The sequence below is a fragment of the Podarcis bocagei genome, assembly GCF_964188305.1.
Source record: "Podarcis bocagei genome assembly, chromosome: 1".
Taxonomy (NCBI): Eukaryota; Metazoa; Chordata; class Lepidosauria; order Squamata; family Lacertidae; genus Podarcis; species Podarcis bocagei.
Genome location: NC_138125.1, coordinates 58,302,431 through 58,321,815, shown reverse-complemented (window position 1 = coordinate 58,321,815; position 19,385 = coordinate 58,302,431). Strand labels below are relative to the sequence as shown.

Here is a 19,385-nt window from a genome sequence, read left to right as displayed (position 1 = left end):
CAATCAGACTTCTGCGTTCTGAATCCTGTTGTTCTAGGACCAATCAGACTGCTGCATTTTGGATCCTATTCAACTCAGTACATAACAGATAGCAATGTACGAGGAATCCTTTTTTCTTTTTTTAAAGATGAAAACTGCCTTATGCTGAATCAGACCATTGTCCATCTCCTTTAATATTGTCTGCATGGACTGGCAGCTGTTCTCCAGGGTTTCAAACAGGCGTCTCTCCTAGCCCTGTGTGGAGATGCCTGGGATTGAACCTGGGACCTTCTGAATGCAAAGTAGATGCTCTGCAGCTCAGCTACAGCCTTTCTCCAAAGATTATATAGTTCTGTGTCTGGAATTTCCCAACCTCCATCCCTTTTCTATTTGTTTTCTTTATATAATATTTTTTTGATGGTACATTACAAACTTTAGTTTCTGAGGGGGGTTCTGTTTTTCAGAGTACTCTGAATCCTTCAGTATTAGTGTCTAAAACCAAAACCTCTCAATAAAACTGAAATTTCCCCATGGAAGGGGCTTTTATTATTTCTTTTAGCATGACCCTTCATGAACTCTGCAGCTAGCACAGCAGTGCTGATACAGATTCTCTGGTCCCCCCCCCCCGCCCCCGTTGTGCTACCAAGAGATGCTTTGGGAGTGAGTGTCATTCTGTAACATTCCAGCCATTCCTTTTTTTTTTCTTGCTACAGGTTGAATTTTGCTTTTGAAAGGTGGGGGGAAAGGCATTATCTCTGGCATTTTCTATTGCCCCCCACCACAAGCCGCTTCCTGGATCCTTTCTACCTGAACTTATGACCAAGGATTCCACCATAGCCCCAGCTCTTGCTTTCCAGTTCCAGAAGATGGGCTCATTCCGGAGGCCCCGGCCACGTTTCATGAGCTCCCCGGTACTGACCGATTTGCCACGGTTCCTGGCAGCTCGGCAGTCTCTGCAGCTTAGCTCCAACTCTGCCTGGAACAGGTGAGCAGCACTCTTTTCACTCAGAAAAGCTGCCTTTGCATAGCTTAATTGAATTTAATTGAGTAAATGTGTGTACAGTATGTGGGAGAGGCTCCATTATATTCCATCATGCATCGGCAACTTGCCTACACAGGCATTCCCCCCCCCACCTCAAAGTAGCAAGTGCATTAAAACTAGATGAATGAATTTGTGTAATGCCTCTATTTTTGTGTGTTTGATGGCATCTAGTTCTGTTTCCCCAATCAACCTTTTAAGCAATGGTAAGCAGTAGAAACTATCCATACTAGGGAGTCTTCACCGGTAGGTATGGTACATATTTTCAGAGTGTATAATTTTATATTTGTTTTTTACAGAAATTGTAAAAAGCATTCAAACCATATGTAGCTATCCTGCCTCTTAGTGCATCTGTAACAACAACAACAACAACAACAACAACAACAACAACAACAACAACAACAACAACAACATTTTATTATTTATACCCCGCCCATCTGTCTGGGTTTCCCCAGCCACTCTGGGCGGCTTCCAACAGAATATCAAAATACAATAGCCTATTAAACATTAAAAGCTTCCTTAAATAGGGCTACCTTCAGATGTCTTCTAAAAGTCTGCTTGTTTTTCTCTTTGACATCTAGTGGAAGGGCGTTCCACAGGTGGGTGCCACTACCGAGAAGGCCCTCTACCTGGTTCCCTGTAACTTGGCTTCTTGCAGCGAAGGAACCACCAGAAGGCCCTCGGCACTGGACCTCAGTGTCCAGGCAGAATGATGGGGGTGGAGACGCTCCTTCAGGTATGCTGGGCTGAGGCTGTTTAGGGCTTTAAAGGTCAGCACCAACACTTTGAATTGTGCTCGGAAACGTAATCTCAAACCATAGCTTTCAATTCTGGTTTGCAGGGCGAGTGCAAACCATAGCTTGCTGATTCAAATGTTAAGACGGTGGTATGTTTTAAACTGGAAGTTAGAAAAAGAATCTGAGCGCTAGCTTGGCAGGAATGCAAGAGCCCTAGGCTCGGTTGTATAATGTCAGACAAGGTTTGATGTTGCAGCTTCTGACATTAGATCAGGAGCCAAAAGCCCATCCCTAACCTGATGCTTGCTGTTTTCTGTAGAATACACCAACTGCAGTGACTGACTCCAGTCACATTTTACTCTCAAAACTGTGCTGTGGAATTTCTTTGCTAACAGCATTGTTCCGCATGATAGAGGGGTAACTTTGTACAAGCAGATGCCCACACAGCTGAATTGAGTCTATTTCCAAATTCAGTGAAGACTCTTGTTCCCTTGACTATGGTGGTCTGTTTTCCCCTACCTTTCCTGGGTAATACCCTTGATGGAATAGGGGTCCTTGGTTCTTTGCTGTGATGGACCACATAGTAACGCAGGTAGGAAATCTACAGTACTTGATCCCTTCCCCCCCCTTGTTGGGGGAGTCCCATCTGGTGACTGGGAGTGGCCACCGGGACCACATAACACTGGTTCTGAGAGATCTGCATTGGCTCCCAGTACGTTTCCGAGCACAATTCAAAGTGTTGGTGCTGACCTTTAAAGCCCTAAACGGCCTCGGTCCTGTATACCTGAAGGAGCGTCTCCACCCCCATCATGAGATCCAGCGCCGAGGGCCTTCTGGCGGTTCCCTCATTGTGAGAAGTGAGGTTCTAGGGAACCAGACAGAAGGCCTTCTCGGTAGTGGCGCCTGCCCTGTGGAACGCCCTCCCATCAGATGTCAAAGAGATAAACAGCTACCTGACATTCAGAAGCCATCTGAAGGCAGCCCTGTTCAGGGAAGTTTTTAATATTTAACGCTGTACTGTTTTTAACACTGATTGGGAGCCGCCCAGAGTTGCTGGGGAAACTCAGCCAGATGGGCAGGGTATAAATAATAAATTATTATTATATTATTATTATAGTTAGTACAAGTCTGTGAAACACAGTCAATTTTCTTAAATGTCTAGCCATCCATTATATCTCTACTCCCATATTTCCAAGAGTAAATGGGAATACAAGATGGCAATTAGAATCATAGAATCATAGAATCATAGAATCATAGAGTTGGAAGAGACCACAAGGGCCATCGAGTCCAACCCCCTGCCAAGCAGGAAACACCATCAGAGCACTCCTGACATATGGTTGTCAAGCCTCTGCTTAAAGACCTCCAAAGTAGGAGACTCCACCACACTCCTTGGCAGCAAATTCCACTGTCGAACAGCTCTTACTGTCAAGAAGTTCTTCCTAATGTTTAGGTGGAATCTTCTTTCTTGTAGTTTGGATCCATTGCTCCGTGTCCGCTTCTCTGGAGCAGCAGAAAACAACCTTTCTCCCTCCTCTATGTGACATCCTTTTATATATTTGAACATGGCTATCATATCACCCCTTAACCTCCTCTTCTCCAGGCTAAACATGCCCAGCTCCCTTAGCCGTTCCTCATAAGGCATCGTTTCCAGGCCTTTGACCATTTTGGTTGCCCTCCTCTGGACACGTTCCAGTTTGTCAGTGTCCTTCTTGAATTGTGGTGCCCAGAACTGGACACAGTACTCCAGGTGTGGTCTGACCAGAGCAGAATACAGTGGCACTATTACTTCCCTTGATCTAGATGCTATACTCCTATTGATGCAGCCCAGGATTGCATTGGCTTTTTTAGCTGCCGCGTCACACTGTTGGCTCATGTCAAGTTTGTGGTCAACCAAGACTCCTAGATCCTTTTCACATGTACTGCTCTCAAGCCAGGTGTCACCCATCTTGTATTTGTGCCTCTCATTTTTTTTGCCCAAGTGCAATACTTTACATTTCTCCCTGTTAAAATTCATTTTGTTTGTTTTTGCCCAGTTCTCTAATCTGTCAAGGTCGTTTTGAAGTGTGATCCTGTCCTCTGGGGTGTTAGCCACCCCTCCCAGTTTGGTGTCATCTGCAAATTTGATCAGGATGCCCTTGAGTCCATCATCCAAGTCGTTGATAAAGATGTTAAATAAGACCGGGCCCAAGACAGAACCCTGTGGCACCCCACTAGTCACTCTTCTCCAGGATGAAGAGGAACCATTGATGAGCACCCTTTGGGTTCGGTCAGTCAGCCAGTTACAAATCCACTGAGTGGTAGCAGAGTCAAGACCGCATTTTACCAGCTTCTTTACAAGAATATCATGGGGCACCTTGTCAAATGCCTTGCTGAAATCAAGATAGGCTATATCCACTGAGTTCCCTTCATCTACCAGGCTTGTAATTCTGTCAAAAAATGAGATCAGGTTAGTCTGACATGACTTATTTTTCAGAAATCCATGCTGACTATTGGTGATCACAGCATTCCTTTCTAGGTGCTCACAGACTGTTTGCTTAATGATCTGCTCCAGAATCTTCCCTGCTATTGATGTCAGACTGACTGGGCGGTAATTATTTGGGTCCTCTCTTTTCCCCTTTTTGAAAATAGGGACAACATTTGCCCTCCTCCAGTCTGCCGGGACTTCGCCTGTTCTCCAGGATTTCTCGAAGATGACTGCCAGTGGTTCTGAGATCACACCTGCCAGTTCTTTTAATACTCTTGGATGCAGTTCATCTGGCCCTGGAGACTTGAATACATCTAAACTAGCCAAATATTCTTGTACTGTCTCCTTAGTTATTCTGGGCTGTGTTTCCTTTGCTGAATCATTTGCTCCAAATTCTTCAGGTCGGGCATTGTTTTCTTTATCGGAGAAGACTGAGGCAAAGAAGGCATTGAGGAGTTCAGCCCTTTCTGTGTCCCCTGTTTGCATTTCACCATCTTCTCCTCTGAGTGACCCCACTGTTTCTTTGTTCTTCCTTTTGCTACGAACATACCCATAAAAGCCTTTTTTGTTGCTTTTAACCTCTCTAGCAAGCCTGAGTTCATTCTGTGCTTTAGCTTTTCTGACTTTGTGTCTACACGTTCTGGCTATTTGTTTGAATTCCTCTTTGGTGGTTTCCCCCCTTTTCCATTTTTTGTACACATCCTTTTTTAATCTTAATTCAGTTAAAAGTTCTTTAGATAGCCACCCTGGCTTCTTTAGGCACCTTCCATGTTTCTGTCTCATTGGTATTGCCTGACGTTGTGCTTTTACTATCTCCCTCTTAACAAACTCCCAGCCATCATGAACTCCCTTTCCTTTTAGTATTGCTGTCCATGGGATCTCACCCAGCACTTCCCTAAGTTTTATGAAGTCGGCTTTCTTAAAGTCAAGAAATTGAGTCCTAGTATGCTTGGCTGCTCCTTTCCGCTGTATAGTAAACTTCAGAAGAGCATGATCACTCGCGCCTAATGATCCTTCCACTTCTACCCCACTAACCAGGTCATCAACATTGGTTAGGACCAGATCTAAAATGGCTGTTCCTCTTGTTGCTTCTCCCACTTTCTGGACAATGAAGTTGTCTGCAAGGCCAGTGAGGAATCTGTTTGACCTTATGCTCTTGGCTGAGTTTGACGTCCAACAAATATCCGGGTAATTGAAGTCCCCCATTACTACTATCTCCCTTCCTTTTGCATGCTTGGCCATCTGTTCCAGGAAGGCATCATCTATGTCCTCCGTTTGGCTTGGGGATCTATAGTAAACTCCCACAATGAGGTCTCTGTTATTCTTCTCTCCCTTAATTTTGACCCAAATGCTCTCACATTGGCTTTGAGGTTCTAAATCTTGGATCTCTTCACAGGTATACACATCCCTGACATATAACGCCACTCCTCCTCCTTTCTTGTCTGGTCTGTTTCTTTGAAATAGATTGTATCCCCCCATTATTACATTCCAATCGTGGGACTTATCCCACCAGGTTTCAGTGATGCCTATTATGTCATATTTAGTTTGCTGTACCAAGAGCTCAAGCTCATCTTGTTTATTTCCCATGCTTTGCGCATTAGTGTACAGACATTGAAGTCCATTAATCATTCCCCCGTGTCTCTTATTTAAGGATTTTTTCCTCCCACCACTAGGTCCGCGTGCTGTTTGCTCCATTTGGTCTATGACATTTGGATGATCATCTTCATTAATTGATAGACTCCTACCTTCAGGAGCACTGTCTCCCTCCCCCACATTAGTCAGTTTAAAGCCCTCCTGATGAGGTTTCTGAGATTTTTGGCAAAAACATTCCTCCCAACTGTTGTGAGGTGCAGCCCATCACTTGCCAGAAGTCCATCTTCAAGAAACTGCAGTCCGTGATCTAAGAATCCAAACCGTTCCTGTTTACACCATTTGCGAAGCCAGCTGTTCACTTCCACTATTTTCCCCTCTCTCCCTGGGCCACGTCGTTCAACTGGGAGGACAGACGAGATGACAATTTGTGCATTTAGTTGCTTCAATTTCCTGCCAAGAGCCTCGTAGTCTCTTTTGATCTTCTGGAGGCTATTGCTTGCAGTGTCATTGGTTCCCACATGAACCAAGAGGAAGGGGTATTTGTCAGTGGGTTTTATGATTCCTTGCAGTCGTTCAGTTACATCTTGGATCTTAGCCCCGGGGAGACAGCACACTTCCCGAGACATCTTGTCAGGCCCACAGATCACTGCTTCTGTTCCCCTCAGTAGGGAATCCCCTATCACCACTACACGCCTCCTCTTGGGTTTGGTCGGGGTTCTTCCGTGAGCTGTCCGTTCCAAGGTCGCCTGCACATTCCCTGAGGACTGACTTTGCTGCTCGTCTTCATATACCTGATCGACTGTAATGAGGGAGAGATCCTCAAATGGAGTCTGCTCTTCGTCTTCCATGCTAGGGGAGAGGACCTCAAAGCGATTGTGTATTTCTAAACAATCAGAGTGAACCCTGGGCCTCCTACTTCTTTGAGTCACGTTTCTCCATATATCTGGCTCCTGTGTTGATGAACTAGCCTCCTTCTCAGGGGAGTCCCCTGTCTCCTCCTTGGTGGGGACGGTGTGCTCTGTTGCTTCCAAGAAGAGCTCCAGCTCTCTAATTCTTTGGAGCGTAGCTACACGTTCCTCCAGTTGCTGGACTTTGTCTTTTAAAAGGGCAATCAACATGCAATTGCTGCAGGTGAAGCTGCCTGCAACCTTTGGCAAGATGGCAAACATTGTGCAGGAATCGCAGGCGACTGCAGCTGTTCCCTCCCCTTCCATCTTGAGATCGTGTTGTTGGGGGTGGCTACAGAGGTCCTCCATCATAAAAAGCTTGAAGACAGGACAAATAATTTCGCCCACAAAAAAACCCCTAGGTCTCCCCCAACAAACGTTTGAGACTAGCTCCCCTAAATCTAAAAGATGGATATAACTGCGCGCGCCGCTAGGCGCGCGCCGCTGCCCTACAAACTCTGATAAGCTCCTCCCACAGCTAATCCCCTGCCTCAACAGAAACCCTGCCCCCTCTGACCTTTACACAGGGAAAAGAGCTAATCAGCCACAAGAAACACACACACACAAGAAAACCCTTTTTGCTCCTTCTTCAACTGCTGCCCTGCAAACTCAATTTTTTTAGTGTGTTTTTTGTTGCTGAACAAGATGATGCAGCGGTCATGAAAAATGGCACTGAAAATGACCTGTGCCACTGGCTACTTGCCATGATCGCTATGCTCTACCTCCACTGTCAGAGGCAGGGAAACACAAGTGGAAAGAGTGTTTTTGCACTCTGGTCCTGCTTGTGGGCTTCCAAAAGGCATCTTTTTGGTCACCATGAGGATGCTGGACTAAAAGGTTCTTTGCCCAGCAGAGCTCTTGTTAGGTGGCAGTAGTTTAGTAGCAGTAGCTTAGTGTGGGTCTAATAACTTCTGCTTGTTGGTGAGTGAGTGGGTATTAGTCCCTTGGTGTGTATAAACTGTGTTTTCTGCTCTCTTACTTATTGGCAGCCATTGGCAAACAACTCTGATGATTCCAGGGAGAGGGGAAAAAAAAGCAGAAGCAATTTAAGGACAATTAATCTACTTCTCTGCTTACTGATATATTTACATGGCTCCTGACTGCTGTTTCATTGCTCCGTGTAAATCATACTGATGCAAGTTATTTATGGCTGCCCTAACTGTCTTGCTTCTATTTGGCAGTGTTCAAACAGCAGTGATCAATGTGTTCAAAGGGGGAGGCTTGCAAAACAATGAACTCTACATCCTCAATGAAAATGTAAGGTATGTTGCTCTGACTCTGTTGTATAGAATTGCCTGCCTGATGCAGAACAGGTGGCGCAACTGAGACCTGTGTGTATACGACCATGGCAGTTGGTTGGTTTACGAGATTCACAGCCTGCCTTTTTTATTTTTATTGGCAGTGATGCAGTAACTGTTGCTTGAAGCTTTTCTTATATATCAACACAGAAATGCACTAAGCAGTAGCGGGTGGAGTGGTGGTGCTCTCTCCTGACAGCTGAGTTACTGCTTACCAGGAACGAGAGAGGCGAAGCACTGGGGAGGTTGACATGGTGCAAACATAGTGTTGGAAGCACAGGATTGGCTGTCTCCCTCTCCTTATTGATGACCACCAGTGACTCAGCTGTTGGGGGTTAGGTGAGCACTGCCCACCCCAACACGCCATCTTCTACTGGCACTAAGCATAAGGCTCATCATGTACAAAATGATTCTACATGGGGAAAGTGAGTGCTGGATCAGACCCATATGCCAATAGATGACATCAGGCTCTTAATAGGCTGCTTTGATTTCCACTGTACCCCAATCACACACTCACCAAATTATTGAACTCTCTGTGGAGCTAGGAAGCTGATAGTATTGCAGATGTTTTAGTTTACTAATAGCAACTACTCTGTACACGGTCAGAGATATTGTTATGCATAGTTATATTTGCAGGATCCAGAGCAGAGATCCCCAAAATTAGGGAATTTCCACATACCTATGATTTTTTAAGGTATGGTTGTTATTGAGCTCTTTTCTCTTCCTCTTGCTGCTTCAGGAATGAGTGAATGCGTGTTTTTTGTGTGGTTTGATTAAATAAGCTTGAACCTTGGGTTGCTGCCCATTCTTCAGTCACGGTGATTCGTGGAGGTATATTTCAAAAGGTGAAATCAGATTTCTGCTTTGATGGTTGGCTTCTAGCGGCACTGGATGCTTGCTGTTTGGGTTCTAACTTAGGTGAAATTAATGGTTTGGCACTGAATGTGTGTGTGTGTGTGTATGTATGTTATGGGCATGGCCCCTGGGCAACAGCTGGATGGGGGCTCCAACCTCTAACATCTTGACATATATTTCAATGTTCATTAATTCATGAGTATCTCAGTCCACTGGTGAAAGCTGGGATACTTGCAGTTTGAAAGACAGACTACTTACTTGCGTGCTAAGTTCATTTAAACAAAAGCCCTCATCAGACAATTATGCTAAAAGTTTAATTTCCTAGAGTAAGACTCTACAAAGTGAGCACTGGGTAGAGTTTATTTCCATTTCCCAGACTTGGGTTTTTCTCTTTGCAGTGCCAGTGATCATGGCTTTTAAAATACTACTCTTAACCTTGAGCAACCATAAAGAATGACCTCCTTGTCTTTTCTCATCCTTCAATGTCCTCTCCCCAACTGCCTTTATGAACTTAGTTTGAACGTCGTCAACACAGAGGAAGCCAAGCTGTTTTGACAAAAGGTTATTAGTGTTTTGAGTGCTACTGTTTTGGGGATGAAACTGCTGAGGTTACGCAAAGTTATGTATTAAGTTAGGAACAGTTTTAACATTCTCCATGGCAGTATAAAAGCCTTTTTGTACTCGTCTTCTTTTTTTCAATATTCTACTTGAAAACAAATCTATAAGGCATGAAATTCCTCCCACAAGGTTTGATTTAAAAATGAAGGCTCCTTAAAATTCTGTTCACTGATTTTTATATCATCGGAGTAAGACGATTGCTTCTGCATGCTTTGACAAATTACTTTATAAGATGCCTCTGGAATCTGATTCCTCCCTCCCTTGTCACCCATCAAACTGTTTTCTTAATGCATTCTCCAAATTTAACCTTAGAAAGATAGGTTGTTCTTTAAATTGTGGGGGAAAAGGTAGTACAATTGATCTTGCTTTATGGATTGACAGTATTACTATTATCCTTATCTTCATCATTTATTACAATTATATAGCCACCCCTCAATAAATATTCTCTGGGTGGCTTACAAAAAATAAAATCACAGTAATATATAGAAATGACAGTAATCATAAGGGAAGAAATGGCATTAAATAATTTATAGCCAGGATTTAAAATGCACTTGAAAAACCTGGGTGAAAAAAGATATATTTACCTGGCACTGAAAAGGCCATCTGGATGATGCTGAAAGACCCTTTCTGGGTAGCCTATTCAACAGCAGAGACACTATATTGAAAAGGCTCCCCAATGTCATGGACGGGTTGGATGCAGAGGAATAACAAAGTAAATTGGAAAATTGGTAGATACTGCAGTTTCCTTTGGACAATATGTGGTTGCTTTCTGCTTTCCCCCCTCTCATAACATTCTGTGACTTTTAAATTTATTTGTGGTCTGCAAACGGTAAATTATATTCATATTTTGGAAGTTAGGAATGGTGGTCATGAATTTTATTAAGCAGATTGGCTTGTAGCAAGAACACAAATAGTAAGTGTACTGGAGTGGTGGGGTTGGAGAGAAGGCTGGAAGATGTCAGTCAATAATATGATGGAGAGAATGGCCTTTTTTCATCTTCATCTCACATGCCCAGATAAGAACTCTGTTGGCAAACTAGTTTGCCCAGTGATTAGGATGATTAAAAAAAAGCAAGGACCAGTGACCAGTGAGAAAAGGATTGACAGATCGCACCAAAACACCCTTGGATCTCTTTTGTGGATCAACTACATCAAAAGAAAATACTGTGACCCATAAAGAGAAAAGTGATTTAGGACAGCAGGCCTTCCCTCCCTCCCTCCCTCTGTGTGTGGGTGTGTACATCGAGCTAGTTTGCAGCTGCGTAGTACTCATATCCCAACAAACTGTTCTGGGTTTAGGCAACAAACCCCCAAACCCAGTGCTGTTTCTCTGGTCAGTGGCCATATCAGAAGCATCATGGGAAACAGGAAAGAATTTAAAACAAAAAGAATGCTTCAAGATGGTTTGCAATCCTTATTGTTTTATAGACTTGATTTTTATTGAATGGGCTCTGGGAAATCTGCCTGTAAAACATTTTTTATGACATGTGATCCATTCCTTTTCAGGCGATTGTTGAAGAGTGAACTTGGATCCTTCATCACAGACTATTTCCAGGTAACATCTGTTCCTTAAGTGGACAGTTAAAGCTTTCCAAAGTTGTTTTTGTCTTATCTTTTGGCTTGTTCTTATGATGCTTGCTTTGGCTTTTCCTGTCCTGTAAAGAAAATGGGATGGATTCATTTCCATGAGTAGGTTTTGCATACTGTTGCCTCTTCCAAGCAAAATCTTGGATCTTGGACAAAGGGTTGCATAGTTTGTATGAACAACATTGCTTTCATGGTAATAATCACTGAAATAAGGGTGGACAACTCTATTTCAGTTTGCCAGGAGATACACAATGGCAGAGTCACAGTTTTTATTTAATTAGCTAACAAGGAGGCCTCACGAAGGGCTGGTTGTAGTATTTTAATATCCACAAGCAATTTCCCCCCTTTTCTTTATGTATTTCAGGGCGAAGTCCTGGCACTAAAAATCAGTGTCTGGAGTAAAACTTTGTTTAAATTGGCTGGTGACCCATCCCAGTCACTGCTAATCCACACTGGGTGTAGTACACTTAGAAAGACCAGTTGCATCAAAGCAACAATGGTAGCTCAAAGGAAATGGCCCATTCCACAAAAGAAATTATTTTGGGATGTTCCTAATTCCCCATTCCTGGTGCTTCTTGTCAAGTGGCTCTAGGTGCTGCTCTAAAACTAGAGGTGCTCGTTGTGGGTCTGTGCTATGATGACAACACTTACCCCTATGCAAGAGCTATGCAGTGGTGAGATGAGATGCTATTCAAGTAGAAATTGGTAGCATTTATGTGTGGGATGGAAATGAGATAAGTGGTCAACCCACACATCCCTGGTATTCCGTTGTGTGTGCACACATTCTGTGTCTTGCTTTGAAATGGTGAATGGAATGAAATGGAATGGCTTTCCAGAAATTCTGAAACTTGCCAGGCAGCAATCATTCACAAACTGGAGGGGAAATGATGCATTAGTCGAAGTGAGATACTATAGCAGGTGGATCACCTTTAATCACAAGTTGGGGGCTTTCACCTGCAGTTCACATTGGTTCAGTCCAGGGATTCAGGGATGAACAGCTCCTAGCCACAGGCTTATGGGCCCTTTTTGTGTGTAGGAGAGGAGGAGATTAGAAGCTTCTGCTTCTGGTTACCAGCAAATCATAGTTAGCCGTTAATGTCTTTATGCAACAAATTTCCCAAACTATGGTTTGATCCTGGTGTGCCATCCTGGTTTGTGGCAAGGAAAGAAGCGAGTGCATAGACCTTAGTCTCCCTGGTGCCCATCCCCGATTCTCCAAACCATGGGTTTATCATGTGAGTAACAAACTTTACGATGCAGTCTTAAACACACTAGGGAATAAGCCGCACTGAACACAATAAGCATGCAAAGAATTTCACCGAGTTCTGTTGCCCTTTATGCAAGTGTAAAGTAATTGAAGAGATGCTTGTTGCTCCTGGTTTCACAGTCGCACACTGTGCTGCACATTATTACGATTGTTGAAGGAAATGAGATTTCACCAATGCGATCTTCAGTAAAAATGTGATGCATGGGAGCAATATATGCATTTTTTAAACAGCCGTGTACATGCATCAGGAAGATCTGGGCCAAGTGGATTTCTCAGAAACCCAATATGGATGTCTAAAGATGCTTGAGCATGCCTATTCTATGTTGAAATGTTTGCTGCATAGTGGTAACACACATGTTTCCTGCAGCCATCATAATGTCACCAGTAGCTCCGTTGAGACAGGGCTTCTCATAGCAACATGATTTCATTGTGCCGTATTTCTCTCCTGGTCAAAAAGAGAGGAAAGAAAAACTATTAAAAAAATCCGAACTTGCCAAAACTGCCTGTATGTGTGCCAGCACTATAAAAATAACTGGATGTGATCGTTTCCTGTAGATATTTTATTGCATGCCATTTTGTAGTACAAATTTGCAATGGCAATCCTCAAAGCAAGCGAGCTTCATCATGGTAGATTAATCAATGAAAGCTTTAGTGGATTAATTGAAAAGGATTTGAGTTTAAAAGCACTTCTGTTGACTGTTTCGTTCTGGCATGCTTCTGTGTTAGAAATGAAAATGGGAACTGAGGGAAGATACGTATGTTTTTCTTCCAACGGCAACTAGTAGCTTTTGTTAAGTGAGTAGTGATCTCAATACTTCCCTCAGCATCTCAAAAAACACCTAAAAGCATGGATTTTCTCTTGGCCTCTTTTGAAAAGCTCCCCCCCCCCGGTCAGTTCAGGATTGGAGATGGGACATTGATCCAATGTAAAAGTATAATAATAATCTCTAACTGTGTGGGATTTCAACCCATTTAGCTCTCGGAATAACCAAAGTTTAAAGTTGGGAACTATTTTCAACACAAGGGCCTAATTTATATTTTTAGCAGCATTTGGGGGCTGCATGACCATGGTAGGTAGGACCAGAGTCAAAAAATGATGCAGTAATAGATGTGACCCTTACCTTTGTACAGTAGGCTACATCCTAGCCATGTAAAAGTCAATAGGTTTTCAATGGGCCACTCCTCTCCACTGTCCATTTATGGAGAGCCAGATGGACTGAAACATCCCTCTAGGCAAACAAAAGGCATCACAGTTCAAGGTCTAGTTTCAGTCAGGCAAAAGCACCTGAGGCAGAGCAGGGTCAGTGGATGGCTTGGTTAGGGCCATATAGATCTGAAGGGCCACATCAGGCACCTGGACCCTGACATTCCCTTTTCTGCCATAGTTTATCTCTGAACCCCAGGCAATATCTGGTTTGTGGTTACAAGTATAAACCAACACAAACCTTGGGGTGTGCATTCGTCACTCTCTTCCTTCCATACTCCTGGGGATCAGAATGCAAGCTTTCTGTTTCATTAGCGTCAAACCGCAGTTGGCTCACAAGTCAGGTTACTATAGTTGAAGAATCCTGGCTTGTGCGCATAACAGCAAGCCATGGACTGCTATTGTGTCTGAATTGAGTTGGTCTGAAAGTCTACAGGATGCAATGTTTGATGACAGGAGAAAGCACTTGAGGCATGAGCTATGGAGAGCCAGACGGATTGAAACACTATTCCTATCTGCATTGTGTGAGTGCTCTATCATCCCTGCTCTGATCTTAGAAGGAGGGAGTGCTTAATAAAAATTGTCTGTGCTTCTAGATGTATTCTTCTAGTGATGGATCAGTGTCCAGGAGAATAGATTATTGCATGCTGTAGGAGGCTGCATATATGCACTGAACTCTTATTCAGACCAGACTTCTAGAGGTAGTGGAGAAGCTGGAGAATGGATTTCTGCTCAAATAATACATGTATATTTGGGGGAATCAAGTCAGGGGGAAGCTGAAATAGGACTACCATCATCCCTGGCTATTGACCATGCCTGCTAGGGCTGATGGGAGGGTTCCTCACACCTGACCAAGACTGACACAAAGCATAAACACTGTTCTACAGGAACACGTGATCTGCAACAGATGTAACTCTTAAAAATAACAACAGAAAGAGCTATTGTACTATGGGAAATGTGTGTGTGTGTTTTAAATGTCTAAGCATTTAGGAATGGGGATTGAGGAACATCGACAGCAGAAGAGGGTAGAAAAAATGTGTCATCTCTGGTACTTTTGAAAGTTCGGTTAATTGCTCAAGAATAAAATTCCTTTGTAGAAAAGCTCCAGGAAGATACTCTTGAATTCTTTTGCAATGTCGTTTCTTGAGAATTAACTGAAAGGAGACCAATCAACAAATCTAAAACTTGACATTGGCAAAAGTGAGTGAAGCAATGAATGTGAATTTTACCTTTTGTACAGCACACTGGTTTTTCCATATGCTCCTTTTTAACCTCCATCCACTCACATAAAAGCCATTATCAAAGTTAAAGGCAGTGCTTACCCCCAAGGGTACCCCCAAGGGCACCTTTTGTTTTCTAGAACAAAAGAACTGGTTAAAAATGTGACGCTTACTTTAAGAGCTTCATGGTGAGTACCAGCCCCATTTTTCTAGAAGAAAGGGCACATTCCAGTCAGCAGGAAAAGCACTCAGATGGTGTGAGCTAGGCTGCTGAGGGGTGTGGCCTAGGAAGACTGGGGGTGGTTGGGGCAGAGTGCCAGGGATTAACTAGAGAGGTGTGGAGGGTTGCATTCTGCCTTGAGTCTGACATTCTTCAACCCCAATCTAATAGATCATAGCACAAGCATGCATATTATTTGCCATTCTTATCACCAGTTAGACTTTTATTAATCTATGTATACAGTTAATCGCAAAGACAATGTACAATGTAAAGATAACATACATTGAATAGAAAATCATGTAAATCTACTTCAGTTAGCGCATCTTTAGAGTCATCATACCAACAGTAAATTGTTCTCCTCCTAACAAGCAGGATGTGAATTGCCAAATAAATAAACATCTCTCTCCTGACCTTGTATTTAACTGCAAGCATAAACTGTGCCCACATGTGCACAACACAGCCACATCTGCTTCCTCATTCACTTCAGCGGTGAAACGAGGTGCATAGAGAAGATGTACATGCGGGACAAATGTGAGACTTTGCCATTCACTTTTTTTGCCGGAGGTTTGTTCCATATGCACACTTCATTCCACTATCAAAGTTAGAATGCTTTTGAGTCTGGGTCAGTTAAAATTACAAATGTAGATTACAAATGTAGATTGAATGGGAACCGTTTCACGTGGGAGATATGTTTGAGTGCACCCACTTGCCACATGGAGCCTCTGATATTTTCTGTGCTTTCACAAACCTGCAGGAGGGAAGTTTGCAGAGCTGTGGGGAAGATCAGAAATTTCAAGTGGTGATTATGGCTATGTACACATTTGTGCATTTGTGGTGAGAAAAGGTAGTTTTTTTTATCAAGACACAATTGTTCATGCTTTTCCTCAGTGTGCTGCTTTTGATCAAGGTTTGGTTCCAGATCCTGCTCTCCACAAGGATGAGTGTGGTTAGTTGATATGTTTGAAAACCCATTCCTTAATTAGATTAGCCAATTTTCACACCTTTTCCTCCCCATACCTGCCCCGGATGAAGGAAGAAGTAAGTGGTAACCACAATCTTGGTATATGTCCACCTGCAATGTCATTGGTCAGGTGAGGATATGCCACATTGCTGGAGCTGCCTTCATCAGTTTTCAAATGGGTGCACTGTTCGGTGGGCTAGGGGGTAATATAAAATCAATCTGCATTGAGCTTTTATTTTTGGAATGCCAAAGCAATTTCCAGGAGCATAGAGCTTGCAGTTGTTGCAGTGTGTGGACTAGGTAGAAAAACAACACCGACAAGATTCAGTAGGTATTGACTGTAGCATATAATGTTGCTTGTATGCAGCATTACAGGAGTAGACTACTTCAGAAGCAGGATAGCCCAAAACTCATGGGCTATTGTAGCTGAGATGACAGAAGATCAACCCCCTCATCATTTTCCTCCTAATGCAAGGCAAATGAGCTAGTTGACCCTTGTCAGCTGTAGGAGGCATATCTCTTTTTCCTTCCATCCTTTCTTCTAGGTCAGCAGGCTGAAACGTGCCACTTCAACACATCTTTACTTAATTGTTGAGGACTCTTATTGGCTGCAGGATTGACAGATTGTGCAATATGCTTTTCCTGTGCCTTAATTGGACCTGTGTTACTGACCTTCTATAACTGCATATGCATGCAAATTAGATGTTCCTATATTGAGTTAAATCTGTCCTGGATTCTCCTTGGAGATGTAGGTGGTAGAATGAAAGCATATTTTCCACCATTCTGAGTTCAGAGCAGGACATGTTATTCAGCTAGACCACTGACTGTTGTGTATATATGGCCACTGTGTATGGAGAAAGAAGTCCCGAGGAAATGGAAAGCATAATAAATTAGCATTCCTGATGTGACCTAAGTGGTGGGCAAGGTTCCCTCAGAAACTTGATTTCTAAAGAAAAGATTTGGAGAGAGTTTTGCCTAATTTTGCCATCATCCACCTTGGCCTAGCTTAAAGTGTCAGTGGGTCTCTGCCAGCTGAGCCTTTTCCTGATGCTTCACCTCAACCTTGCATTTTCATTCAAGAAACTTTCCATTACATTGAGTACCTGAGACCTTTTGGGGGTGCCAAATCATTTTTCCACGGGACATGTGAAATGGCATGAATAATGGGTATTTGTCTTCCTATTCTGGAAAACACAACAATATCTTCTTTCTTGCTGCCCTGGGCTTCTTTGAGGGGAACGGCAGGTAAAAAAAACTGAATATTTTTTTTTAAAAAATAACAAAACTATTACAGCATTGTTTGTTGCTGGCAATTTCTTAACTAATTCTAAGTACCTAGCTCTAAGGAATGCCCTGCCATTAAAAGGAGACAGAGACCTCCATGTAGCAAGAAAAACAAACAGACCCTGATTTATTTTAAGTGTATAGTGTCTCTGGGAATGTCTTACTTTAATCCTAAATCCTTTAATTAGGGTGGCATAATCTTTCTAGTTCCACAAAATAAATATAGCACTTTTGAAAATAAGGCATTGCAAGCAAATTTATGATTTGTCAAAATGAGAATATCTGCTTCCCCACCAATGCTAAACATTCAGAATGTCTGTATGATTTTTTTCCGCTTTCCTGGCTCCATTCCTCTCCTTTGGCTTTTTGTAAAAATACAGGGAAGTGGTTGTTTATGTAGTCAGATGTGACTGTTCCTCCTTGATTTTAAAAAAAGTACAACCCAACAACTTTGGAATATTAACTGACAAATCTGTATTGTTCACTGCCCCTCCCCCAATATGTTGGCTTGCATATAAAGGTAAAGGGACCCCTGACCATTAGGTCCAGTCGTGACCGACTCTGGGGTTTCGTCACCCATCTCCCTTTATTGGCCAAGGGAGCTGGCGTACAGCTTCGGGGTCATGTGGCCAGCATGACTAAGCCGCTTCTGGCGAACCAGAGCAGCACATGGAAATGCCGTTTACCTTCCCGCCGGATACCTACTTATCTACTTCCACTTTGACGTGCTTTCGAACTGCTAGTTTGGCAGGAGCAGGGACCGGGCAACGGGAGCTCACCCCAGCGCGGTGATTCGAACCGCTGGCCTTCTGATTGGCAAGTCCTAGGCTCTGTAGTTTAACCCACAGCACCACCCACGTCCCTGCTTGCATATAGATTACCCATTAATAACTGGAATATATGACTAGTCATGAAACCACAATGAATGGATGCATGTACACTCAGAGCAAAGGAGTGAGGCCATTCCTGTTTGAGGGATCATTGCACTACTGCAGAACCTGCACGCCCAGGCGGTTTGAGTTTGACTTCATCCCCAAAGGTACAGTCCTCCATTGTCTTCTGAGACAGATGGATGTCAACAGACTATGTATGAACCTGAAAGTTAGAAAGAAAAGCCTGCCAGTAAATTTAGAAGCAGGGTGTCACATCCATTACTCACTGTGTCCTTGTTTATATGCAGTGCTAAGCAAAGTAATTGCTTAGGGTGAATGAGGAAATGGACAGGCTTCTAGACAAGAGTATATGTCTGTTTTGCTCCTCCCCAGTCGTTCTGTGTTGTGCTGTTGTTGTTGTTTAGTCATTTAGTCGTGTCCAACTCTTCGCGACCCCATGGACCAGAGCACGCCAGGCACTCCTGCCTTCCACTGCCTCCTGCAGTTTGGTCAGACTCATGTTTGTATCTTTGAGAACACTGTCCAACCATCTTGCCCTCTGTCGTCCCCTTCTCCTTGTGCCCTCCATCTTTCCCAACATCAGGGTCTTTTCCAGGAAGTCTTCTCTTCTCATGAGGTGGCCAAAGTATTGAAGCCTCAGCATCAGGATCTGTCCTTCCAGTGAGCACTCAGGGCTGATTTCCTTAAGAATGGAGAGGTTTGATCTTCTTGCAGTCCATGAGACTCTCAAGAGTCTCCTCCAGCACCATAATTCAAAAGCATCAATTGTTGTGCTGACCTAAGCCATGGTTTAGATTAGCGTTATGTGCAAACCATGCCAGGTTTGCATGTGCTCTGCTCCTGTTTGAGTCTGTTTTATTTTTTTCCAAACTTGAGGAAACCAGTCCATTGAAGCTTTAGTCTTCATTCCCAACTTTAACAAAGGGTTAAATATAGATAATTAAACAACTGGCTAACTTACTCAGTTAGAAAGTAGATAAAAGGAAGTTTTTATTACCAGCTCATAACAGTAGATGATGGGGGGCCACCAAGTTAAGTTGATTGTCGGATGATCAGGAAAGGCAAAAGGATAGGCAATGGATTTCTGCCACATTCATGAGATAAAAACATTTGTTCTCCTTTAATGTTTGCTTTTCTTTCCTCTCTTCACTACCCAGCTTGAGGTTGCTCGTTTTATGCAGCAGCTTATTCCATAAAGTACTACATATACACTGAAGAT

At 43.2% G+C, this 19,385-nt stretch overlaps 1 protein-coding gene across 7 annotated transcripts in view; it reads left to right on the top strand.

The window, feature by feature from the left end:
* Positions 1–19,385, top strand: part of PRR5L (proline rich 5 like) — a 69,153-nt gene that overhangs the window by 21,598 nt on the left and 28,170 nt on the right. For all 7 annotated transcript variants that reach the window (XM_081165988.1, XM_081165987.1, XM_081165990.1 and 4 more), the window contains exons 2-4: positions 693–964; positions 7,941–8,021; positions 11,037–11,085. In XM_081165988.1, coding sequence (XP_081022114.1) covers positions 795–964; positions 7,941–8,021; positions 11,037–11,085 — 300 coding nt within the window. In that variant the 5' untranslated portion in view covers positions 693–794. The remainder of the gene's footprint in view (positions 1–692; positions 965–7,940; positions 8,022–11,036; positions 11,086–19,385) is intronic.